General features: G+C 32.4%; 1 protein-coding gene and 3 pseudogenes across 1 annotated transcript in view; 3 read left to right on the top strand and 1 right to left on the bottom strand.

Moving 5' to 3' along the window:
• Positions 1-75: 75 nt before the first annotated feature.
• LOC149897947 (protein lethal(2)essential for life pseudogene) lies at positions 76-640 on the top strand (annotated as a pseudogene).
• A 4,397-nt stretch (positions 641-5,037) lies between these two features.
• On the top strand, positions 5,038-6,012 carry LOC149897946 (protein lethal(2)essential for life pseudogene; annotated as a pseudogene).
• A 3,449-nt stretch (positions 6,013-9,461) lies between these two features.
• Positions 9,462-10,206, bottom strand: LOC149897945 (protein lethal(2)essential for life pseudogene; annotated as a pseudogene).
• A 1,244-nt stretch (positions 10,207-11,450) lies between these two features.
• Positions 11,451-27,533, top strand: part of Fim (plastin-2 fimbrin) — a 70,969-nt gene continuing 54,886 nt past the window's right edge. Inside the window, exon 1 of the mRNA XM_090115727.1 lies at positions 11,451-11,797. Coding sequence (XP_089971853.1) covers positions 11,735-11,797 — 63 coding nt within the window. The 5' untranslated portion in view covers positions 11,451-11,734. The remainder of the gene's footprint in view (positions 11,798-27,533) is intronic.

Here is a 27,533-nt window from a genome sequence, read left to right as displayed (position 1 = left end):
TCAAACAAGCGATCGAAGTGCGAAGTTCACTGCGCTCGGAGTTTTAACTCTGCGATTTTCAGTGTTTTTATTCAATTGTATTTGTAAAGTCGATTTTTAAACTATGTCTCTAATTCCATACGTATTCGCTGACTGGCCCTACCGTCCAAGCCGTCTTCTGGATCAGGACTTTGGTTTGGCGCTGACTCCTGACGATATGTTAACCGCTGTCGCCGCTCCATTGGTTTCGAGAGACTACTTCCGTCCTTGGAGACAGCTGGCCGCAGCAGCAAGGGACATTGGATCTAGCATTAAAGCGGACAAAGACAAATTCCAAGTGAACTTAGACGTTCAGCATTTCTCCCCCGAAGAAATTTCCGTGAAGACCACCGACGGCTACATCATAGTTGAAGGCAAACATGAGGAGAAGAAAGATGAACATGGCTACATTTCCAGGCAGTTTGTACGGAGATACGCTTTGCCTGATGGCTGCAAGGCGGATGCTGTTGAATCTCGTTTATCTTCTGACGGTGTTCTGACTGTGACTGCTCCTCGTCAGCCGACTATCTCCAAGAATGAAAGATCTGTCCCCATCCAACACACTGGACCTGTGAAAAAGGAAATCAAGGATGCGAATCAACAAGAAATCAAGGAAAAGTAAACTCAATTAGTTTTTAATTCGATTATGTGAGACTGATAGCTTTATTTTATTTGTACGTTTTATTTAATAAATATTAATTTTTAATTATTTGTTTGTTTTTTTTATGACTTGACCTACCTCACTAAGAAATAAAACTTAGATACTTACCTATTTCAATTTTATTTCAATTATAAACAGCCACACAATTTCTAACTAGTTTAACATGCTATCCATGTTATCCTTTACAATAAATAACTACAATGTTTGTTTGTGATCTATTTCTGCTAAAATAGTTTCTAAAATTACAATCAAAAGATTATATCTGAAATAATAACACAAACATTTTAAAAAGTCACACCAATAAAAAATCGATAGAAAAAAAGTTTTAATATTATTATATATGTTTAAAGCTTCGGTCATAATCTGAATCATAAGTTTATTATGAATCCAAAATAACATAGTTATTTTTCTCTAAGTCCTAAGACATCTAGGCGTAAAAATAAAGTAAGTATATTTATTTATAAGACTACTTCTAGGCACTAATATGTTCAATTAAAAAAAGAATAGTTGAAGTTACGATATAATTCCATACAGGAAAGATTTGATTTGTTTTTGTGTATTTAACAAACAATAACTAAACGTATTTGAAAATTAATCAGTATATCAAAAACATAGAATTCTAAATAACAAGACACCAAAAGCTACCTATTTTAAATTTTCATTGTACAGGAAAATTGGTTCTTATTTTATTTTCTTAATAATTAATATAAAACTTTATGAGGCTGATAAAAAGGCTTTATAGTAAAACTAGCTTCTCCCCGCGGTTTCACCCGCATTGCTCCGCTCCTGTTGGTCTTAGCGTGATGATATACAGGGTGTAATCGTTAAGTGTGCACAGGCGATTATTCCGTAACTAATATCGAAAAACTTTAAACTGATATCGAAAGTACTTAACCTAATGAGTAAAATGGCCATAATAAATTTTTAAAAATAATACGAGAAATATCTAAAAAATTAACTTTAAACCCTCCCATACATTTAGTATGAGATATGAATATCCCTTGTACATGGGTTGATCCAAAAGTAATGATAATCAATATTAAACAAGGTCATTACAGTTAAAATAATTATGTATTTCTCTAGATAGTCTTCTAACTAGATAATATACTTCGATATTTTTTTTCCTTAACTTAGAAAAAAAAAACTTTGACTTCATCTACAAAAACCCCTCAAAATCGGCCATCACTTCGCTGTCGTCTTAAAATTTCTTGTATCGACGGTGTTTCTTGTGCCGAGTATGGGAGCGTTTAATGTAACATTTTTGGTTATTTCTCGTTTTATTTTTAAAAATTTATTATGGCCATTTTACTCATTAGGTTAAGTACTTTCGATATCAGTTTAAAGTTTTTTGATATCTGCAATAGTTACGGAATAATCGCTTGTGCACACTTAACGATTACACCCTGTATATTATATAACCTACTAGCTTTCCACCCGCGGCTTCGCAAGCGCAGTCAAAAAAAAAATTTTAAAATTATTTAATAAAAAATTTTTCAAATCGGACCTGCAGTAGTCCCTGAGATTAGCGCGTTCAAACAAACAAACAAACTTTTCAGCTTTATAATATTAGTAAAGATAACAAGCGACTAGAGCACTAGCTGCCCCGGCAGACGTTGTTCTGTCATATTGCAACTTTTTCGTGTTTTCTCTTCAAGAATTCTCCTTGAGCCTTATCAAAAACGAAGAAATAGCCGTGTTGGAAGAGCCGTTCTCGAGTTTTACTTGGGGATTAATCTATTAAAATTTTATATTTTCATTGCTGTATGTTTAATTGCATCATACGAGTCTAGCATTTTATTAAGGACATATAATAAGGCGTGTGAAAATTAGCAAATCAACTTATATATTATCTTAATCTTAGAACTCGTTTGAATACAGAGTGAAATTTACGTTAAATTTATAAAGTATTAAAAATGATTCATCTCTTTGCCAAGAATACTAGAAAACCGAAACTGAAAAATCTTATAGCGACAGATTCAATTCAAAACTGTCCTGACTAACATTAGAAGGAATAACAAAATTACGAGGTTTTAGAATCTAAACTAGATTATATTCGTGATTTGTGATTTTTTTACTCATACTCAACTTTATTCATTCAGTCGAATGGGAACATGTCAATGACCTATAAGTATGTACTTCAAATAATCTCATTATCAGCCTGGTAATGTTTATACTGTAAGTACTCAGACGTATTTATATAAAAACTAGCTGTCCGCCCCGGCTTCGCCCGTGGTACATATGAAAAATAGATGTTGGCCGATTCTCAGACTTACCCGATATGCACAGAAAATTTCATGAGAATCGGTCCACCCGTTTCGGATTAGTATGCAGACTAACATTGTGACACGAGAATTTTATATATAAGATGTAAACTCTCTAGAGACAAGACAATCCACCTAGCGGGTTAATAGATGTCGTTCGACCTCACATATTGTGACTGTTATGTTTTTGGACCTATATATATTTTTACGTAGGTAGTTCATATTATTATACTATCAATTTAGGATAAATGTAATCCAGAATAGTAATTTAGATTCGTTTTAGTTGTGCGTTTGTCATAGGATGGTCGCTGGTGTGGTCACAGTTATAGGTCTACCCACAGGTCTACCAGAATCTGATGGCATATTTATATGTATTTATAAAATACAAGATTTTCATGTGGCAACTTTATTTGACAACAGCTATCAAATTGGTTGTCAAATTATTTGTCTTTTTCGCAGTTGATGAATAATTTTTAGGATTTTGTCTAAAAAATCTTCGAATATATCGAAAAAGCGGCTGCGATCACAATTCACAAGCAAGAGGTGTTGTTTACAATGTGTATACAAAAATATTCGATGAAGAAGGGTCAGAAACATAACAATTTTCAATTTTGAAGATTTGATTGGTAAATTTGACTTACCCGTTTTGATACTTTTAATTAAAAATATTATAATATAATTTTATGAAAACTTATTACAGGAGTTTCCAATACGGCTATTCGTCAAGTCTAGGCTGTCCAAGTCAACTTTATAATGTGTGTATCTGATAATACTTACGAAAATAAACATATTATATAGTTTTATTTTATTTTTGTTTTATTTTATAAAAAATTATAAGCAATCAAGTTTTGATCTGCATTATCATTATATCCATATTTTGACATGACATGATAATGATTTAAACAAATATAGGTATGTGTAGGTAAATAATAATATTTCTAATATACATATAAAACTAATATGTATATATTATACATGTAAGTATGTACCTACATAATATTAGTGGATATCTCATTATTAAGTACAGTATTGTCCACTTATGTAATGTGACTAATGATATTGAGGACAAAATAAAAAATAAGAAGTATCAAGATCGTTCAGTCCATTTTTTCTAGGGTTGCACACTCAAAATTTTGATTTCCCTAATTGCCATCAGATTCTGGTTTACCTATAGTTTGAAATTGCTTTTTTTGGTGACAAACTTTCAATTAAAATTTCATTTTATATCCGCCTTTAAAAAAAAATGAAATGTAATTACCTACATAAAACGATACTTTTCCTTTTCTTTAACCTGTTGTCTACTGAAATGTTTTGCTCACGCAGTTAAAAGACATCCTCATTTATTATTAAACAAACTTTGTTTCGAAGTTGTTCTCTATGGTTACCATGGATGGTCTGTCTATCTTGCTGTCTATAATAAAAAAAGTAAAAAAGACACACATGCATCATCCTGAAACCAATGTCCTGTCAAATTGAATAGTTATATAACAAACAATCATGACCAAATAGATACCTTTTCATAAAAAATACAATCTCAACTATGGAAATATTAGATAATTCCTAACTTACGAGTTACGATATGATTTTAAGACCACTGCGGTTATTTAACTCCCGACCACAACTTTATTCATGGATGAACCAATCTAGAAACGTTAGACCAACCATAAAAATAGGTAAAGATAAATTTCAACTATTCCTGGATGTACACCAATTCAACAAAGATGAAATTCGTGTGAAAGTACGACCAGAGTATGTAATTATTGAAGGAAAACAGGAGAGACAAACCAGAGATGGTTTCGTTATTAGAAAGTTTTTTAGGAAGTTTAAACTGCCGGATGGTTGTGATCCTCAACGTGTAAGATCTGAACTGTCTCATGATGGCTGTCTCACAATCACAGCACCGAGACAAACTTGTGAAACGACATACCCTTGTGAAACTGTCATACCAATAACCCAAACAACAGAAGAGAAGCAATGTTCAGAACCATTCTTACAGGACGTTACAATCGAAAAAAAACCCAAAGATAAAAAATAACAAAACAAAAATAGCTGTTTAAAAATAAATAATGACTGTTAAGTGGGCGAAGGACCAAAATAACCGTGATAATTGTTGCATGTTAGTAATTCTTATACGTTCGCTAATGAATCGGTTATATAATTATAGTAACGTGTGTCGTAAACTAAAAATACATGTCACTGAGACATATTTATGTTTGTTTACCGTTCTATTATCAGTCAGATGTGTAACGATACAAATGAATCATTGACATGGAACTTTGGTTTGCAAGTCTATTTGCAGCGAGAACTTTCGAGTCTCCGCGGCTACGTAGTGCAAACGTACCTAGATATACGTCACAAGGAATATATAAAGAGGATCGCGGCTCATTCCTTCATACTGAAATCGAACGCGCTAAGAGTCAAAGCTAATACAAAATGTCGCTCTCTCCTTACTTCTTCGACTACGACGTGCCAAGATGGCCTCGCCGTCTTCTGGAACAAAACTTCGGCCTCACACTGTCGCCAGACGATCTCTTCACCGCTACGAGCCCAATTATTCCACGGTACAACAAATTCTGGTGGCCACGCGACTCTAGTTCATCCATCAAGGTCGATAAAGACAAATGGTCTATCAACATAGATGTCCAGCACTTCGCACCAGATGAAATTACAGTTAAAACTGCAGATGGATTCATCGTTGTTGAGGGCAAACATGAAGAAAAGCAAGATGAACATGGCTTCGTGTCAAGGCAATTTGTGAGACGATTTAAACTGCCCCAGGAAATCAACGCAGACGCGATAGAATCCCGCCTTTCTTCAGATGGAGTTTTATCAGTTTTGGCGCCAAAGAAATCGGAAACACAGAAGGGTGAGAGGAATGTACCAATCACACAAACGGGACCAGTGAGGAAGGAAATCAAAGATGACGCAGGTCAGGTCCAGGAACAGGAGAAGAAAGAAAGTGAAAAGTGAATTTGATCTGTAATGTTGTGCCATGGAGTTCAAAATTGACTGATTATTTAAGAGACTGTCGATTTAATAATTTTTTTCTAATAAATTATTTTTTATTTTGTACGTCTGTATTTACATTATAAACACCCATTCACGTATTTTTGTTTCCTTTTTCATTAAATTTTTGTTCTGATTTGCGCCATATACGTAAAATCTAACATTAGATAATATTTTTTGTTGTAAGTTAGTGAAAATTGATTTAAGCTAAAGAATTACTATAGTAAAATAATGTGCGTTAAAAATACGCTAATATTAAAGTTACAAATAAGAGTTTTAACCAAAGGTTTTAACAATTAATTTATTTTATATCCAAAAAAATAGGCTTGTGGTTACGTTTCTGTAACCCAATGTAAAGTTTCGCAGGTATTTTTGATATTTTAAATATTATGTATTTATAAGAATCTAAAATGTGAATGAAATATATTATGTTAATGCAATAGGTACTAGTCAAAATTGTTTTTAGTGTGCTTAGTACACACATCCCTAGCACATTATAAAAATACAACTATTTTTATCACGACTTCAAAAATATTAGGCTGGTGGTTATCGAATCTACTGGTATTTTATAGCGCGTATATGTATTGCACAGTGTAAATAATTATTTGTTGCGTATTATTTATAAAATAACTAGCGGTCCGCCCCGGCTTCGCCCGTGGTACATGTTTACGTTTTCTCTACATAAGAACCATCCTCGTACTTCAAGAAATATAATAAAAAAAGAATTATCGAAATCGGTTCAGCCGTTCTCCAGTTATGCGCTTACCAACACATTTTGCGATTCATTTTTATATATAAGATATAGACTAGCGGTCCGCCCCGACTTCGCCCGTGGTACATATGAAAAATAGATGTTGGCCGATTCTCAGACTTACCCGATATGCACAGAAAATTTCATGAGAATCGGTCCACCCGTTTCGGAGGAGTATGCAGACTAACATTGTGACACGAGAATTTTATATACCTATAAGAAGACTAGCGGTCCGCCCCGGCTTCGCCCGTGGTACATATAAAAAATAGATGTTGGCCGATTCTCAGACTTACCCGATATGCACAGAAAATTTCATGAGAATCGGTCCACCCGTTTCGGAGGAGTATGCAGACTAACATTGTGACACGAGAATTTTATATATAAGATTTTCATGTTTATTTTTATTTCATAAGATATTAGTACAAGTACGCATACCAAACTGTAACAGTTGTGTCGTGCGGTTTCAACCGCCTACCTAAAATATATTATAGTACCTAATGAAATTCTAAATCTAAATAACTACGCACGGTATAAGACGGTATCATCAAAATCGGAGTAACAAACATAATTTTTACAGTATAAATATTCGCATTTACAACATTAGATACTTATCTTTATCTGCACGATTTATCAATCCTTGGTTTAAACAAAGGTTTAAACTTATTCTTCAAGTCTGTTTCAGTAATGACCCGTCTATTCATTTTACGGGTGTTATTTTCATAATGATTATTGTGTAATAGGTACATACCTACTTTATGTACTTTTTTACTATTACAATTTACAACTGAACGAATTTCTGGTTTTCTGTACCTATATTCCTTATACCTACACTTTGTTTGTTCTTATTAGCTATGTAAAAGACAATCTGAAAAGCAGCAAAATAAAATGTAATGCAGCCTAGGTCCTAGTAGCTATAGTTTATTAGATACTAGATAGGTAACGTCCGATGCGATCAATAACATTAGTGAGTCTTTTAGAGTCTAGACGGCGTGCTAGACGCCCTCTGTATCTACAAAAACAGCTCAGAGTGCAACATCAATACTAGCCGTGCACTCGACCTCGTTCGCGCGTGCGTAGATTTAAAATCAAGGGTAACTAGGACTATGCTATAGAACAAAAAAGTTTGATCAAACTCCGTCCAGCAGTTTTTGCGTGAAACCCGGACAACCACATAAGTCTGTACCTAGTTCGAACGAGAAAATATGTATGCAATAAGCATCTCACAGCCAGCGCTAAGCATGATAATTACGTGAAAGGATCATTGAATTAATAATTTAATATTTTCTACGTACATAACCTTAGTACCTCAATAGAAAGGATATTAAATTTTTGGTAAACCTAAAATTATACTAAAGGACGGACCGTAATGCTGTGATCAGTTATACGTATTAACGTATACCCTAGTTGAGGTTGAAATTTATTATAGTCCTTTCCACCTAAGATGATTTCTGTGACACATCGATTTTTGACACGTGTAGAGATGTCGGTTACTGAAATCGTATCAATTGTTTCCGATAATCGATAATATTCTATATGGAAATGAAATCGATTTGAATAAAGTACCAAAATTAGTTTTTTCGGCATTTCGCCAACAATTAACTAAGGAAACTTAGCAAACAACAGCAACAAAAAGTCAACAATAACAATTAGTAACAATAACAGAATACCACGTAAAGTATCAATATAAAAATGCAATTTGTATACAAGGCTGACGCACTCGTACAGACGATTGACTCGATTGACAAATGATCACAAGATGGGCGCCGCGGCCGATTATATGATTTTCCAACCCTATGATTTTTCAACGATCCATTTCATGTACACGAATTGCGTAGGTATTATATTTTTGTGTTATTTTATTTTATTTTTCATTATATTAAACTAAACAATACTGTTTTTGATTTATAAGCTTAAGATGTTTCATTTTTATATTTTTGGTAATAATGCCGCCATAATATAAAAATAATTTGGAAAATCCAAAAGTGCACGCCTCATAATTTTTTTTTAATAAATATTTATTAATTATTATTTTTGTTTATTTAATAACAATTAAACCACATCGAATCAGACCCTGAAAAATGAAAGGGTTCTATTCCTGAGCATACTCAAGCGTAAGAGAAAAAAAAAGACTCGATTAGTAAAGTATTTCGGTCGCTATCGTGTTAACAAGAAAAAGGATCCGCACATACAGACACACGGACGTCCAAGACAGAACTTTTTTAAACTGTTTTTTAACTAGTTTAAATAACAAAAATGACATCAAAAAGATCATGAACGTTAAAAATAGTGTTTTTTCTTAATATGTGTGTGTATGTATTATCTTACAAGTGCAATGTATGGTACATAAAGACATTTTAAGTTTGAAAAATCAGATGTTTTGCGCGAAGTGACAGTAGTACCCACCTCAACGCTTCGCTTATGAGGCGTGCAATATTATGCACATTATTTTGACTTTTTAAACATAAAATTCGTAATTCGGAACACGATGAAGTGTCACAGGAATCATCATAGGTGAAAAGGACTATAAATGTTTGCCTCTACCGTCTTTTTAGATTTTGGTTTACAAGTTTTTCCATCTTTTTTAAAGGATAATTTAATAAATGAATACGTAAAATTGAGCAAATAATCAAATTAGCTTCATTCGATTGAAAAATTGTTTTAAAAATTTATAGAAGACGTACAAATGGGTATTTACTATTTACAAATTATACTATCTAGAATAACAGTTTCAGTTTATGGGACCAATAAAACAATTAAGTACTTAGATAATTGAAAAAATTTATTAACGAAATTAAAAACTAAATCAGTCTTACAACAAAAGAGAAAAGTGGAATGACTTAAATAACTTATTCAGCCTTGTCTCCGTTCGACTGGTCCTTTACTTCCTTCCGAACTGGGCCGGTTTGTGCGATGGGCACACTGCGTTCCCCTTGCACTGCAGGGGGCACTTTCCTTGGGGCAATCACAGTCAGCACACCGTCTGAAGACAGCCTCGACTCCACCGTCTCAGGGGTACAACCCTCCGGCAGCGCATACCGCCTGGTAAACTGCCGCGAAATGAAACCGTGCTGGTCTTTCTTCTCCTCGTGCTTGCCTTCCACCACGATGTAGCCGTCAGCGGTCTTGACGCTTATTTCTTCCGGTGCGAAGTGCTGAACGTCGAGGTTCACTTGGAATTTGTCTTTGTCACTCTTGATGCTGGAGCCCAAATCGCGAGTAGCGGCGGCCAAGTGGCGCCAGGGTCTGTAGTACTCCCGGCTTACCATGGGACCGGCAACCACGCTCAGCAGATCGTCCGGCGTCAGCCCCAACCCGAAATGCTGGTCCACCAACCGGCGGGGGCGCTCAAGCTCATAATCCAACAAGAATGGTAGGAGAGCCATTTCTTCTTCTTTTAGATAAATTACTAGTTATAAAACTTGTGAGATAGCAATGCAAATTGTGTGAATCGCAGAGAAACTCGCTAGTCGCTAGTGACTATCGCAATCGTTTGTTTTCAACTGACGCTTGCCGGCTCTGACGCGCCGTATTTAAACGGCCGGTGTTCCAGACAGAGGTAGAAAATTCGCGAAGTAAGCGCTTTGCAACCTTTGGTGTAAATTTTATTTTATACTTAATCTGATTTATATTTTTGTACAATTCAATTGAAGAAAATAAATTAAATCGTTGCAGATATTAAGTAAATGCCCGAATTTGCAAGAAAAATAAAATTTTAGTAAATGTAGGTACTCAATTGTTTCTCACAAAGTAAGTATGTACTTACCTTCTGCAGTAATTGTTTTATGATAGAAGTTTAATAATGAAAAAATCAAATGTGATTTTCTTTTTTTTGTATTATTGGTGGAAACATTCACTTTCAACTTATTGTTAATAAATACATTGAATGTTATTTCTAATAAATTACGAACCTACAATAAATTAAGAAAATATGTACATATTTAATGTACACTGTAGTATTTTTTTTAATACCTTGTTTTTTTTTTTCGTCTTACCTTCATAAATTGTAATATTAAATAATTAAAACCTAAAACATATTATTTTTATTTTTATATATGTATAACACAGTAACTATACTTACAATATTTCGATGTTTACTATTTAATTCTAATTATTACTTTAATGTTTTCACTCAATTATACAACACGTCTACAATTTGTTTACCTTTGTTGTGTACTATATAATGTAATAAATTTTGATAATCCAATAGGTTTAAAAGCCCAGATTATATCTTCCCGAAGTAAAATATGTTCATTCTCGAATTTTCTAGATAGAAATAATAGTACATACTGACATCTAGTGTCGAGTAGCTGAACTTTTTAATAATTGTACAAAGCGTGATAATAGATGGCGTTTTTTTTGTTGTATTACAGCGCCATCTATATTTCTTAAGTTTTTGGCACATATATCTAAAAATAATTAACGATTACAATTAATATTTAGGTAACAATAAATTAAATAGGTAAACATACTATTAAAATAAAATAAATACTTGCGTTTACTATACGTTTACTACACATGATAAATTATTTTAGTCTGGCAAGTTCTTTTAAAATAAAATTAGAAATTCCAGAGCAATTTTTTTTATAATTTTATAATTAAGTAATAAAATATAATATTACTTTAGTACGATAGATTGTGGCCAAATCTCGTTCATATAATTTATAATATCCATAGAACGGTATGTTAATTAATTTCAATTTTGCATCCTGCGAAGTGGCAACACCGACGTATTGTCCTCGATGACTCGTTCCGTCGTTGAACTCGCCCTCAAACTCGCTGAGTTGATTTGCTTTCGTAGGACGTAGTATTCGCGTATTGCGTTTATTACTTACGTGTATTGTGGTATTTCATTAGTGGTAATTTTTGTGCCTATCCTTCAATTAACTCGGTGAACGGAGCTGTGATTTTAGTTTCATTTTGAATTTTTTACATTAGTGATAAGTGTAAAGTGATTCGCAAATATATTTAATTGCACTTTAACATCGTTCGCGTTGTCGTCGATGTGCTGATTTTTATTGTGATAAAACTTGATTGACAATGGCAGATAATTCGAAATTGACCGACGAAGAGAGGGCAGAAATTAGGGAGCAATTCGCCCAGGTAAGTTTGCAATAATTTCTTATAGGTACCGGCTTTAAAACATTGACATAGTTTTACTATGCCGGATTATTATCGTATTTAAAGACGGTAATTTTATTGAATTATAACACGCTGTTTTTGTAGCAATACGGTTTTTGTATGCCGTTTAAGGATTTGTGTACCAAAGTTTTTTGTACTTGAAAGTATTCGATTCTTGAATAGCGTTGCGTGTGGTCGTATAGTTAAATATACATATACGTAACAATACTTATTTTTAAAACTAGGTAGCTTTAGTTTCATACATTATCCATTATCAATAAGACTGCATTAAAATTGATATCATTATGAATGATAATATCAATGACGTCAATAAGTAGCCTGATATATTTTTAAGAGGTTTTATAAAAAACATGGCCATTACCAAATTTAAAATAATAGTAATTAAAAAACAAACAACAAGCCAGAACTAACTAAGAAGTCATGAATATTTTTATAAATTAATTTTGTTTGTATTATAATATATACTAGCGGTCCGCCCCTGCTTCGCCCGTGGTACATATTTGCGTTTTCTGTACCTAAGAACCATCCTCGTACTTCAAGGAATATAATAAAAAAAGAATTATCGAAGTCGGTTCAGCCATTCACACGTGACGCGAAATGGGTTTAAGTATATAATATATAGATCAAAATTATCTCAAAATCGCTTCAGCTCAGTTCGTTGAACAAGTAACAAAGTAGACTTTACAAAATTAAGTTCATTAGAACTTAACAGTATAATTTTCTGTAATACAAAAACATTTCTCCTAACGTTTATTGATTATTTATCCAAAAATTAGAATTCAATACAAAAATATCTTGCGTAACTTTACTTATAGAAATACATTACTCAATTACCACATAGGGGTTTTTAAAACATGTGTATTGAAAAGTATGGTAACACAATAGCATGTCAAGGCAACAGATGTGGTCTGAATACTAAACGTTAAGGCAATTCCAAATCGCCTCTTGTGTAACCGATGACACATTCTTGGAGAATTCACGGTTAAATAAAATGACTAAGTCTCAAATGTATAGGGATATAGTGGGTAAATTTCTCTTTGGTAGGTATTTATAAGGTATAAATTTTGTCTGACGCAGGCTCGAAAATATATGTTTATATATATGTTTATTTATATATGTTAAACGCTTAAATTTAACTAAGTAACTAGGTATTAAAGTTTTGCATTGTAAATTATATAATTTGTAGTATAAAAACAGGATGTTATTTGCTGATAAATAATCAATACAAAGAACATAGAATTATCTTACACAACTGAGATTATTGTTGTTTTATTTTTGAGAGTTTTTTTTAAGACAAAATTTATTAAATTCTTTAAATTACTACTTAAAACCTATTTGCATAAAAATTGTCTAAATAAATAATATTAACTACCTAGGTAGTTATATCTTTTTCTGAAATCTGAAAGTTTGTATTCAAAAATAATCAAGTTTAATCCATTGAAAGGTCTTCCAACTTTCGAATTTCATTTTCCAATAAAAATAATTCCATTAAAAGTCTCATTATTTTTACATACACATTATTAGGGAATCCAATCCCGCAAACGCGGGATCCCGCTAATGCGGGATCCCGCACCTTTTTTGCGGGATCAAAAATGCGGGATTACTCATGCGGGATCCCGCACGTTCGCGGGATTGAAAAAAAGTAAGAAAAATAGGCTCAGACGATGATCGTAACTATTATCGGACGGAACGGAACGTAATCAATGTCAGTTCCAGTACTCTATGACTGGGGATTCCCCTACGGCGCACGGGGATTTAACTTTGCGCGTACTGAATGGGTGGCAGAGTCTAGAGCTGCTGTGCGTGTACCCACTCGAGATAATTCAACTGATTTGATATTGACACTTTTTGAATGTGGAGGGAATAGGGGGAAGTATTTGGAAGCTGTTTATACTTATGTAAAGTCAATTCCGCCTACAAGTGTGGAAGCCGCGCGTGCTTTTTCCGCCGCTGGCTATTTATGCAACAAGATAAGATCAAATCTAAAAGATGAAACGTTAGATACTTTATCATTTCTTCGAAAGTATTTTCAACAAAAAAAAATAAGCTGACTTTAAATGCCTCTAAAACCAATGAATAGGTATGTTCTATTTCAAATAAAAATCTAAATATGAAACGTGAAATATTGTGAATATTGTATTGTCTTAAACATCATTATATTTAATTTATAATATAAGTGATAACTTTGCTTCATGTTGATAAGAATAATTAAAAATATTTGTGTGTATTTTCTTTCTTTAAATTACATGAAACAAAAATAATAATAATTAAAATCAATCCCGCAAATCCCGCGGGATCCGCGGGATTGATGATCTTAATCCCGCAGACTTGCGGGATCGCGATTTTGATGCGGGATTGGATTCTCTACACATTATATTATATAGGTATTTATCCCATTAGGTAAAAATGTTTCTTTCTTATTATTTATCACAACACAACAACTCAACATACAATATTAAATAGGAAGGTACATATATTATTATAGCCATGAATTTCGAGCATTACCATGACCCAGAAACACTTCCTTATACATTTTCAAGATTTAGTATAAAATGTAAATGACTTGGCGCTCTAGTGAGTCAGCGGAAGAGGCTTGACCTCGAAAAATATTGAACCTTTCGATAAATATATTTAAATCTTTGCCTTCAAGTGAAATTAATACGGCACATTCGACCATTATACCTTATAAGGGTTTACGTTTTATATTTACTAGTTTTAACGCGTGGTTTCGTTCGCCGAAACTTATATGTATATCTTTTTAAACTTAGATTCGATTTGTTTTAGATTATTTCGGTAAATTAATTTTATTTAAATAATGTTACTAATGCCACTGGATATTTTTAAGAAATTCCATGTGATATCATTTAATTATGATTAGATTAAATTTAATCGATTTATTTTAGCATTATCTAAACGCTATAGATTAATTTATTTTGTTTTTATTACGTGTGATATTATCAAATTGAAACATACTTAGGAAATTGTGTTAATTAATAAAAATTATTACTTACCTACCTACCTATTTTGTTGATAATGAAGAATGTTACTAGGTATGCCAAATCCCTTGAAATTGTGTCTCAGTAAAGCCTGTATGTATACAAATACACTAGTTTTTGTCGTAGTCAAAAATACCAAGTAGTTTTGATTTTATACGCATTCAAAGTTTCGAAAAATATCGAGTCCCGCTAATAGTCACGTGACCGCTTGTGACGTCACGTCACAACGCACCGCGCGGCCGCGTCCCCGCGCGGTGTGTATAAAGCAAAATTACCAATCTTCTATTGGATGATACGTGTAATATTCAAGACCAAATCTAAAAAATAAAATATATATCAAACTAGATGATATGTTCAACGATTCTGTTTAATCAAAAACATAAAATATTAAAATTTACTCGATAAAAAAAAATTACCAAGTTAGCTCTAATTTCCACACTTTTACGTTTTCTACTTGACATGGTAATACTAATTATGATTTTTTTTTCATAAACAATTATATTAAAACATTTGCAAGATATTTGTCAGATCATTTTGTGTAATTACTTTTAGTTTTGGTTTTATTTTTGGCGCTCTTTTTTTCTCGAGATAAACGTTTGGTTTTGTCACGATAAAAGTGGTTTATCGCAGATAAAACCAAAACTAAAAGTAATTACTCAAAATGCTCTGACAAATATCTTGCAAATTTTTTAATATAATTGTTTATGAAAAAAAAATCATAATAAGTATTACCATGTCAAGTAGAAAACGTAAAAGTGTGAAAATTAAAGCTAACTTGGTGATTTTTTTTTATCGAGTCAATTTTAATATTTTATGTTTTTGATTGAACAGAATCGTTGAACATATCATCTAGTTTGTTATATATTTTATTTTTTAGATTTGGTCTTGAATATTACACGTATCATCTAATAGAAGATTGGTAATTTTGCTTTATACGCACCCTAGTATCAAGTCGGCAGCGCTGTAGTAGGTGTTATAGCTTGCGCAGTATTTTGATGGGTTTTCGTCCGCGAATTTCGTTAATAGTCCAATAATAGTAATTATTATTCGTTTAATAAAATAACAGTTATGCCAAAGTTTCATCTTTATTTAATAGTTTCTCAAAATATTCTATACGATTGCGTTTTTGCACTGCTGATCTCTGAGGTTTATCTTCATTTTCCTGTTGACATTTGAATTTGTGTGGAACTATACCCTGTTTTTGTTTAATTCTTCCCCCGACCAACTTATATTTTAGTATAGTTCTCCATATCATTCTCAACTTAAAACAAGAAAAAATCTTACTAGCCATCTACCTATACTTAGCCCATACGAGCAGAGCAGAAGCACAGTCTAGTATAGATTAAAACTTGTATAGAAAACAAAGGATAACGCAAAACAGCTGCAATGTTCTCAAAATATTATAATATGTAGCTTACTTCCTTTGCAACTATAAAAAACAACTTATCCGGCGAATTGGTAGTTGTATTTTTACATTTAGGAACAACACATGATTTTCTGGTATTTGGATTGGACATTTTTAAAAGTATTTAATTATAATTTCGACGGCGCGGGCGCGCGATCGCTAGCGGACTGAGTGAGCCAGATTGAGCGTGTTGTGGTGTGACGTCACACCATCACCGGGCGTTTACAACTTGTTTTACTTCTAAATCGGAAAATAATTGACGTATCGAAGTAATTTTTTCACTAGTATTATTTATTTTTGACAGAGAATATGGAGTGCTAATAATCAAAATTAGTGAACATTCTCCATTATTAATTATAACTAATAATGATGAATTTTATGTATTTATTTAATAATAAGTAATTATTTAATTTGTTCATGAAAGCGTGAAGATTAATTAAACGTTTTTGAGAATTGATTACTTACTTAGGTACCTACGACCGTACGAGTCGGTAGAAGTGACCCTTCATTCGGCCATGAATACACTCACTGTTGTTTTCGAAACGGAAAAATAATAAATTTTACCCGTAGTGTCGCTATATTTTTTTATGGATAAGCTAACTTCAAGATTATTGTATCTGTACAAGAGAAAAATAAATAATTTAATAGCCAGTAAAATCAATGACGCTTACCGTAATTTTTCGACCAAAACCTTTGTCAAAATACTTTTAATCCCACTTCAAGTAACAAAAGAAACAAACAACAATAAATATTGTTATTACAAAGTTATTCCATAGAAATTCTCAATATAAATAATAAAATCTCACTCCGTTACGCTTTACGCGGTATCTAATAAACTGTGAAAGTGGACGCACAATTCAATACAATGTTTTTGCTTTCCATTATGGAATGAATATTAAAACAACTTGTTGTACGGGTTTTTTGTTGTCTATGTCCTATCGGTATCGTAATTTCTTCTCATGTCTGGATATTGTTTTATGGTGGGTATTATAAGCGGAGTTTCTTGCATAAAATAATTGCATAGCAGATATAGGTGTGTTAAGGTTAAGTGTCTTATAGAGATCGACAATCTTAAGTCTAAAAATCTATTAGGTACTATTTACTACTAATACTACTGCTACCTACTAAATGACATTAACAAAGTTTAAATTACCAAAGAAGTAAAAGAAACAGTTTTGCAATTTCTCAACATTCGAAACGTTTCATATAAAACTAGCTTCCGCCCGCGGCTTCGCCCGCGTGGTGTTTTGATAAAAGGTAGCCTACCTATGTTCTTTCTCAGGATCTAAAGATTGTATGTGCCAAATTTCATCAAAATCGGTTGATAGGTTTAAGGTTGATGTTCCGACCGTCCCTCCATACATTTTTGATTACCTCTAAACACTTAACACAGACACTATTTCTTTAAAACTAATCATTTTATCACTTCTCTATAATGAAATGTGTGCGCGTTCGACCTTTTTAATCAATAATTTACAATATTTACTTAGAAAAACAACAGTAAAATACCGGAAAAATTTGACACTTCTACAGTAGTGTGCGTGACTTTTGCCAAGCGAAACACGACATAAAGCACGACATCTAGCGCATAGACTATATACTTATTACAGATCTAGCGCGTCAATGTCTAAACGAAAGGCGATGTTTAGACATTGACGCGCTAGATGTCGTGCATTCGCGTTCGTTATCTTATGCATAATGAGCATAATTCTAATAAATCAAAGTTCTGTGTAAAAATTGATAATTTCATTTCCAATCGTTCAAAGAAAATAACAATAAAATAAAATAAAACTAATGACCTTAGAAACTATGTTTTTTTTTATTTATTACTCATTATTGTTCGTCCGTCGTAGGTCTGTAAACTGTATTGTACACTGAAGGTAAATGGTACTGTAGGTACTTTAGTTCGGCGTCGTCGCTCGATATAAAATTACATTCTTGATTTCATTGACACGCGCTATGATTTGCGCGCGGAATTTCTTGTGTTGTGAATTTATTTTTGTATGCTATGCATTTTAATTGATTCAAATTGCAATGTTTCTCTAGTATGCATTTGAGACTATATTGTAAATTGTAATAATTGATCGTGGGTATAGTAATTAATTATTCTAATAACGCAATTAGTAATATATGTATTTTCGGTGGGATTCAAAACAAAAAATTGGCCCGTGATTTTTATGAAATTTCACCACATTGCAAATCACATCAATCATAGTTCATACACATGTATGACGAAAGTGATTAGTATTGTGGCTAACATTGACTCATCAGTTCATCACTGAACCCAGTGATAAATCAGTACCTATATCATATTGTGTTTGAATATTTTTAAACAATGATATAAGTATACAATTATTATAAATCGGTAAACTATCAAAGTAATCACAAACTTGCAAACATTGGTAAAATGTCCAGTAGTTTATGAGCCTATTCATTACAATCAAACAAACAAACAAAGTTTTCCTCTTTATAATATTAGTGTAGACAAACACTATGAATACGATCACGAATGCAAATTCGGGGATTTTCTAATTATTGCTAAATAATAATTGAATTCGTTTTGAAATACTCTATAATTTTTAGTGTATAAATAGACATTTATAATGTGGTGCTCATTTTTTTTGTACTGCTAACGCTATTGTAGGTACCTATTTTCGTTGTTTTATTTCAAGTGAACACGGCCATACAATTTTGTCACGAGCCGCCTATGATTGTAGGTACTTTTGTTAGGCTCCTTCGTCGTCCGCGTCGGCTCGAAAGTTCTTGATTTCATTGTCACGCGCTATGATTTGCGCGCGGATTTTCTTGTGTTGTGAATTTATTTTTGTATTATTATTATTTTTTATTTATTTTTTTATTTTATTGATTCAAATAAAATATTTCACTAGTATGCATTTGAGACTATATTGTATTATGTATAATTTATCGTAGGTATAGTTATTCTTATAACGCAGTTATATTTTCGGTGGGACAATTTGACCCGTGATTTTTCTGAAATATCACCACGTTGCAAATCACATCAATCATACACACGTATGACGAAAGTATAGTGGCTATAATTGACTCATCAGTTCATCACTGAAACCAGTGATAAATCAGTACATATATCATATTTTATTGTGTTTGAATATTTTTTAAACAACGATATATACAATATTATTATAAATCGGTAAACTACCAAAGTACTTCCGAATTTTCAGACAGACAAACAAGTAGTTTGAACACGCAGTTTTCTTATACTAGTAGCAAAAATCAAAACCATAATATTATGTTTCCCTACTATATTTTACTAAAAGTCGAGTGCGTCGAAATCGTAAATAATAATATGTTTTTCACCTTCCTGGTTATTTTCCCATAGTAAATAGTGTTTTAGGTTTGTTGTTGTAGGTAGGAATAATAATAATTATTCTTACATGTTGGTTATGAAATGTATATTGAAATAATTTACTTTTACAAATCATTAGTGATATAAGTTTTGAGTGAAAATGCTTGGATCAGCATAATATTATATGGTACTTCAAATACATGTTTTGATAAAAAAAACAATAGTGTAATAAAATAAAACTGCGTTTTATTGTAATCAATGTTGACAATTTTAAATTCCAAAATTATTGATCAATAAAATAGTTTACACCAACAAATATAACTTTTATTTTTATAACAATCGTTCATAATATAAACCGTAGCAGGTGGCGTTTTGAAGTTCTGTCTACTCATACAGAAAAATGGAAACTTGTTTTTTTTGTAAACAATTTATTACTCATGTTGTTTGGCAACTCGAAGCGTGGTCGTCCGTCGTAGGTACTTTTGTTCGGCGTCGCGTCGTCGTCCGCGTCGGCTTGATATAAAACATTCTTGATTTCATTGACACGCGCTATGATTTGCGCGCGGAATTTCTTGTGTTGTGAATTTATTTTTGTATGCTATGCATTTTAATTGAATCAAATTGCAATATTTCTCTAGTATGCATTTGAGACTATATTGTAATAATTGATCGTGGGTAGGTATAGTAATTAATTATTCTAATAACGCAATTATATTTTCGGTGGGATTCAAAACAAAAAATTGGCCCGTGATTTTTATGAAATTTCACCACATTGCAAATTATATATTATACAATTACAATTACAATTATTATAAATCGGTAAACTATCAAAGTAATTACAAACTTGCAAAATATGCTTTTCCGAATTTTCAGACAGACACACAATTTTATTAGTTTGTTTTAGCAAAGTAGGTACCTATACCTATACGCTTACGTCGCGCGTCGCGTCGTCGAAAACGGTGCGCCCAGAAACAAACATACCTAATTCAGTTACAATCCTTTTTTTGTTCCGTAATTTATTGTATTTATTCTAATACGATTTTTTTTATTCGTCGGCCAGTTCTACTAGGTATAAAAAGATAAAATTGAAATATAATTATTGTAGCGACAGCCATATTATGTTACTATGTTTTCGTAAATATGTTTTTCACCTTCCTGGTTATTTTCACATAATCTTATCTTATATATAAAAATGAATCGCAAAATGTGTTGGTAAGCGCATAACTCGAGAACGGCTGAACCGATTTCGATCATTCTTTTTTTATTATATTCCTTGAAGTACGAGGATGGTTTTTATGTAGAGAAAACGTAAATATTATGTACCACGGGCGAAGCCGGGGCGGACCGCTAGTATATATATATAAATGAATCGCAAAATGTGTTGGTAAGCGCATAACTCGAGAACGGCTGAACCGATTTCGATAATTCTTTTTTTATTATATTCCTTGAAGTACGAGGATGGTTCTTATGTAGAGAAAACGTAAACATGTACCACGGGCGAAGCCGGGGCGGACCGCTAGTCTTATATATAAAAATGAATCGCAAAATGTGTTGGTAAGCGCATAACTCGAGAACGGCTGAACCGATTTCGATAATTCTTTTTTTATTATATCCCTTGAAGTACGAGGATGGTTCTTATAGCTAGAGAGCTAGTTAGTTTAGTTTTAGTGCAGTGGCAGTGTAAATGTTGTTGTTGAGGTTATGTAAATTTAACACTTTAGTTAACTACCAAGATATAAAGAAATGAGGATAGGACACAATAACTATTGGTTGAGGTATTTATAAACTCATAATATACTTTTAAAAAAATCACGTTTTAATAAATTTCTAGAATTAAATTAGAACAGCTGATTCAAAATAGCCTAAAAAATCTTAATAATAATAATTACGCTTCACAGCAAGAAGAAATGTACCATATGTACCCGCACAAAGTCGATATTGTGTTGCCTACCGTTCGACTCAATGGCTAGGGTTGTAACTACCTTTAATAATTATTACCAAACTAATAAACCGAGTGATGCGAAATAACCATAATTCTTTTAGAGTTTGATAAAATGATCAGGCAGGTATTTTCTTTAATCCTCTGAATTCTCGGTTACTAAATTGTATCGTTGAAATTATTCTTAATCGCGTAAATTTAATAAATAATCATATGGAAAACACTTTTCATTTGTTTTTTTACTTTCACGCCCAACTACTATACAATAATTACGTTGTTTCGGTATTTTGACGAGAAAACGCAGGAAACATCCGTTGTATCATTTTAGATAGATTGTATATTTTGTATCTGTAGAATTGAAATCAAAGCTATGTATATGTTGTCTCCATTCTTTTCTTATCGGATTGTTGATCCCAATGCGAATGCGTCACTTAAATTTTATAAAAGACAATTAAGAACATCAAAAATAAAGTGATACGTAAATATTTCACAGTGCAATATATTATGTAATTAATAATAATTATATATTTATGAAAAAATAATTACATCAGATTTAATAATAGCAATTGTTTTGAATGCACATAATATGAATAAATGATTACATCATAATAGTAATAATCACAATTGTTTTATTTCCCATTTGTTGCAACCCTAGCATATTTTCATGTAGCAGCAGAAGTACCTACACTGGCGGCGCGGCGGCATCGTGCGACATCAAAGGCATTGCCTTACTAGGTAAGTTTATAATGACTCATTTCTTTTATTATATAATTTACGTTTTACTTTTACAGAATCCGATTCAATGGATTATGCAGACGAGTCACACAACGCCATACGATAGTGATGATGAATGAACATTTCAATAAATGCATGCGTGTTTTTTTATGTTGTTTTGTAATTGTTAATTGTTTCTTAAATAAAGAAATAAACTAAATATTTAAATGATGATTTGTTATTTGCAACACAACTTTATATTTGAGATTCTTTACAAATGTATATTTAGTTTTGTATCATCAAATTTATAAATTTTATTCCATAGTTTTCAAAATTAAATGTAAATGACCATAAAAACATTAATAAAGTAAATCATTGATGTAAGGTCAGGGAACGTAATACATACATATATACATCTGACCATGTAGAAGCTAAGTCTTGTTGACTGCTGAAGTCTGTAAAGTTTTGTTGTCTGCTGAAGTCTGTACGCAATGAAAATGTCTGCCGTTTCGAAAATAAGTTTTTAAGACCCTAATAAATAAAATATATGAATGGCAGATCTGGTCAAATACTTTCAAAATTGTATTTTTTTCAGCACTTTCATAAGTGTCTGCCAGAATGTTATCCGCGTGATAATGGTCTGCCATTGTTATTTTCCGATAGTAATAATAATCTATTTTCAAATATCAAAATGGCAGACGTGGTCAAATGGTTTCAAAGTTCGCCAAAAATTTCCACCTGTCTTACCTAAGCGCGCGCCCCGTCCACCACTCTGGGCTTAGTGACTCCTCATCTCATGTATAGTAGGTATAGGGGAATCAACACACAAAAATCCAGGTCTGGTCAAATACATACAGGTAGCTTTGCGCTAGCTCTCTAGCTATTACTTCTTATGGAGAGAAAACGTAAACATGTACCACGGGCGAAGCCGGGGCGGACCGCTAGTAAATAATAAAATAATAAATAGTGTATTAGATTTGTTATTGTATCTTGTATACCTACGAATAATTATTCTTACGTCTTGTTGGGAAATGTTCAAATACCTACCTATTGTGTGTTATTAGTTTTGAGTGAATAGGCATGGATCAGAAATTCAGAATATAATATGCTACTAACTACTCAAATACATACATGTTTACACAACAAACACCACTGACCTCTATAACTATAAGTTATAGAGGTCAGTGACCGTCAGTGACAAACACTATGGATACCTACGCTCGCGAATGCAAATTCGGTGATTTACTAATTATTGATACCTAGTCATTGAATTCGTTTTGAAATAGCCTGTACTTTGTAATTTTTAGTGTTATAGACATTTATAAAATGTGGTGCTCATTTTTTTGTAATAAATCATCCCGAACGCTATTGTATTTTCGTTGTTTTATTTCAAGTGAACACCTATACAATTTTGTCACGAGCCGCCTCTGGCCTCTGGGTGAAATAAACAAGTCAAATGATTTTTGTTCTAATTGTATTTTGGTAGTAGTTTGTTTAGAATTTACATTACCATTGTTTAATTTTTATTTTGTATTTGCAGTAAAATAAAAAGATGAAAAACTTCATTAGGTATATTGTACGACACCTCACTCTGAATCGCGCTAGCGAAATTTTTTCGTTACAGAGCACATATACAACTTTCGGACAATCTTCATTGAGGCCGGCCGGCAAATCGAGTATGTCGAGAAACTTCACTTATTCGATGGAGGTATTCTACCTTCCTTCCTCCACAGTTGTGGGACCCCGACGTGCATTGAACACGCAGCTTTCTGATACTAGTAGCTAAAATCAAAACCACAGATATGTCTGTAATCAAAACCATAATAATATTTTTACCTATTATTTTACTAAAAGTCGAGTGCATCGAAATCGTAAATATGTTTTTCACCTTCCTGGTTTTTTTTCCATAGTAAATAGTGTTTTTGATTTGTTGTTGTATGAATAATTATTCTTACTTGTTGGTTATGAAATGTATTTTGAAATAATTTACTTTTACAAATCATTAGTGATATTAGTTTTGAGTGAAAATGCTTGGATCAGCATAATATCATATTTGCTACTTCAAATACATGTTTTGATAAAAAAAAAACAATAGTGTAATGTAGGTAATAAAATAAAACTGCGTTTTATTGTAGGTAATCAATTTCGACATTATTTATTTCCCAAAATTACAATAAAATAGTTTACGCCAACAAATATAACTTTTATTTTTATAACAATCCTATTTCCTACTAATGCGAAAGTTCATACATGTTTCAAAAGAAAAACTTTTACTTTTACTATTATTTCAATTTATCCGGTTTAATTAAGACTTAATATTGATACATATGATCATTATAAATACAAATAGGAATTAACAATATAACGAATACGTGGCACAACTAAAATTTTACCGATACCACCCGTGGTCATTCTCCTTTGTGGGTCATTTGTAACAGGATGGCGGTTCTACAGCGAAAAAAGAAAAATGATGGTCAGAACGCTGATACCGGATACCTTAAGATACTGTAATATAAAATATTACTAGATTAGATAAAATATTATAGGTAGTATCTTCACCGTGTGTGACGCGCTTTACATTCACGCCATCTAGAGTTAAATCTTTATCATTTTTGTATACGTCTGTGTGTGTAAACGACCCTGTATGCAATGACAGATGTTAAAACGCATAATTTTACCGAATTGGGTGGATTTCAAGGCAATGATATAACATATTTCAATAAAATATAATATTCAGTAACCGCCATGACTATTCCTAGGTTTGATGACTATTCCAATTACGCAAAAACTCAAATAAACTAGAAATGTAGAATTCAGCGCCATCTAGCGGGATATTGGCTGGGAACAGATCGTTGCAATCACCTTAAGCGGGAAAGCGTATCAGACAGACAGACAGAGTTAACTTTAGCATTTATAATATTAGTAGGGATAAGAGAAAAGCAAAAGCTACAAACTTTTAAGAAGTCATAAAGCTTAGACTGCAAAGTTTCAATTGTAACGATAGAAACTATAAAAGGCGTTCTCTACAAACATTGTTCAACACGATTATAGTACTTCAAAGAGTGAAAAGTAAACAAGTTGTGCACTCGTTGACAAGTAAAGGGCCCCGGTTTTGTTTACGATAAATGCCTGCATACTTTCACGTTTCGTTAAAGCAAGTCTACCGACCGCTGTTATAATTAATATGAGGTACATTTGTATTGTCTGCTGCGAAATACATTAAACGGTTGTAAAATTGAGCGATTGTTACGGAAATTACATGAAAATAGTATTTAAATAAAGTTAGGTATGCAGTTTAAAACACAGTGAGCTTTTTAAAAAGTTTTATGTGTAAATGTTCAGAAATGTTTTATCTGGGACAACAATACGGGCACACCTTACAACTCGAAACCATGCGCCTGTTTTGCGTGAATGTTGATTGCAATATTTCAACTACCTACTATACCTGTTGTCCAAAATCAATAAACTACTAAGATTCAGCTACTAATAAAACATACGATATCATTATATCATACGTAAATCCATGCAGTACTTTTGGAGATTAGCCCGGACATACATACAGACAAACAGACAAAAATTGTAAAAAATGTATTTTTGGCTTCGGTATCTATTGCAGATCACGCCCCAAGTATTATTTAAAAAAATATTCAATGTACAATTTTCATTTTCCTACGATTTTATTACATACTAGCAGTCCGCCCCGGCTGCGCCCGTGGTACATATTGACGTTTTCTCTACGTAAGAACCATCCTCGTACTTCAAGGAATATAATAAAAAAAGAATTATCGAAATCGGTTCAGCCGTTCTCGAGTTATGCGCTTACCAACACATTTTGCGATTCATTTTTATATATAAGAAGATATGTATAGATTAGAGTATTTTAGAGTCATTTATATGTATGGTTCAACATTTGACCTTACCTTTGATACAGTAAATCAATAATACTGGAAAGTTTTAATTGACAGATTATACGATGTTCGCTAGCTGGATGCATCGACCTTGGCGAGGAATGTGGTCGTGTCTTTGTCCCGCCTCATGACGTAAGGCATTATGTACTTACCTACTTGGTCTTATATAGAAGCTTGCTCTATGTACTATAGTCTATAATCTATATCAGGGAAAGAGATAATAGATAATATGTTATTGGAAACAAAGAGATGGCGAGATCTTTGTCCATCCAAGTTTGTGATGTTTTGAGAAAATTTTAATTGATAATTCGAATGTTTTTATTCTAGGATAGTTACTTATATGTAGTAGTATTAGTTACTCTACCTCCCTCTTTAATTCTACGAAAAAAATCATGTGCTTTAATTCAAATTCATACCTAATACCTATATCTATACCTATGGACATAAATCATAAGATTTAGTTACTGCATACTTGTGAAATACAAATTATAATTAACTTATTAAAAACAATTCGATTCGTAGTAAGCACAAAGGAGTAAGGACACGCATAATAGTCCGTAGTAATTTTATGCATATTTGGGAACGTACTAAGAATAACAATAGTGCGTACCCTGAGGACCAATAATACAAATTTATTAATTATTATTACTCTTAGAAGTTATAAATCAATCTTATATTTTTAATACATATAAACGTTGGTATAGCGTGTTGCGTGATATTGTATAAATAAATCTTATTTTCACTTTTGTATAAAAATGATGGACAGCGGCCAAGTGTAAGCAGAATGAATATCTATTAATGTTTTAATTGTAGTTGTAGTGTAATCCATTACATTTGTTTTTAAACAACTTAAAACACGACTCATTTAGATTTTACATAACTACATAATGTCACAGTACAAACAAAGGCTGGGAAGTGTGAAAAGCTGTAAAGATTAGAATTTAACTCGCGATCGACAAAGTCAACAACTTCTTCACTAAATATGTACATATTTTAAGATGACAATATCTTAAATATTATAAAAATGAATCGCTAAATGTATTGGTAAGCGCAAAGCTCGAGAACGGCTGAACCGATTTCGTTAATTCTTTTTTATAATATTCTTTGAAGTAAGAGGATACTTATGGAGAGAAAACGTTAACATGTATCACAAGTGAAGCCGGGGCGGACCGCTAGTAAATAAATAAGTAGTAAACGTGTACCGTTATAAGTCACATTAATCATCATACATTATATGAGTACATACTTCCCTCTTTGGCCTCGATACACAGTTATTTGTAATTATCACTGGAAACCTCATTATCGTCATGTTTGGTTATGATGTTTATTACGTTGTTCAAGAAAATGTCATATGAAGAAACCCTGGAAAACATTAGATGATACCTGGATAGCAGTATACCTAACTGTTGC

Source organism: Colias eurytheme, chromosome 24 (assembly GCF_061535395.1).
Source record: "Colias eurytheme isolate Ceu_HAF_F1 chromosome 24, ilColEury1 Martin Lab GWU primary, whole genome shotgun sequence".
NCBI lineage: Eukaryota > Metazoa > Arthropoda > Insecta > Lepidoptera > Pieridae > Colias > Colias eurytheme.
The sequence above is the reverse complement of the archived record's forward strand: the minus strand, read 5'-3'. Positions and strand labels throughout refer to the sequence as shown.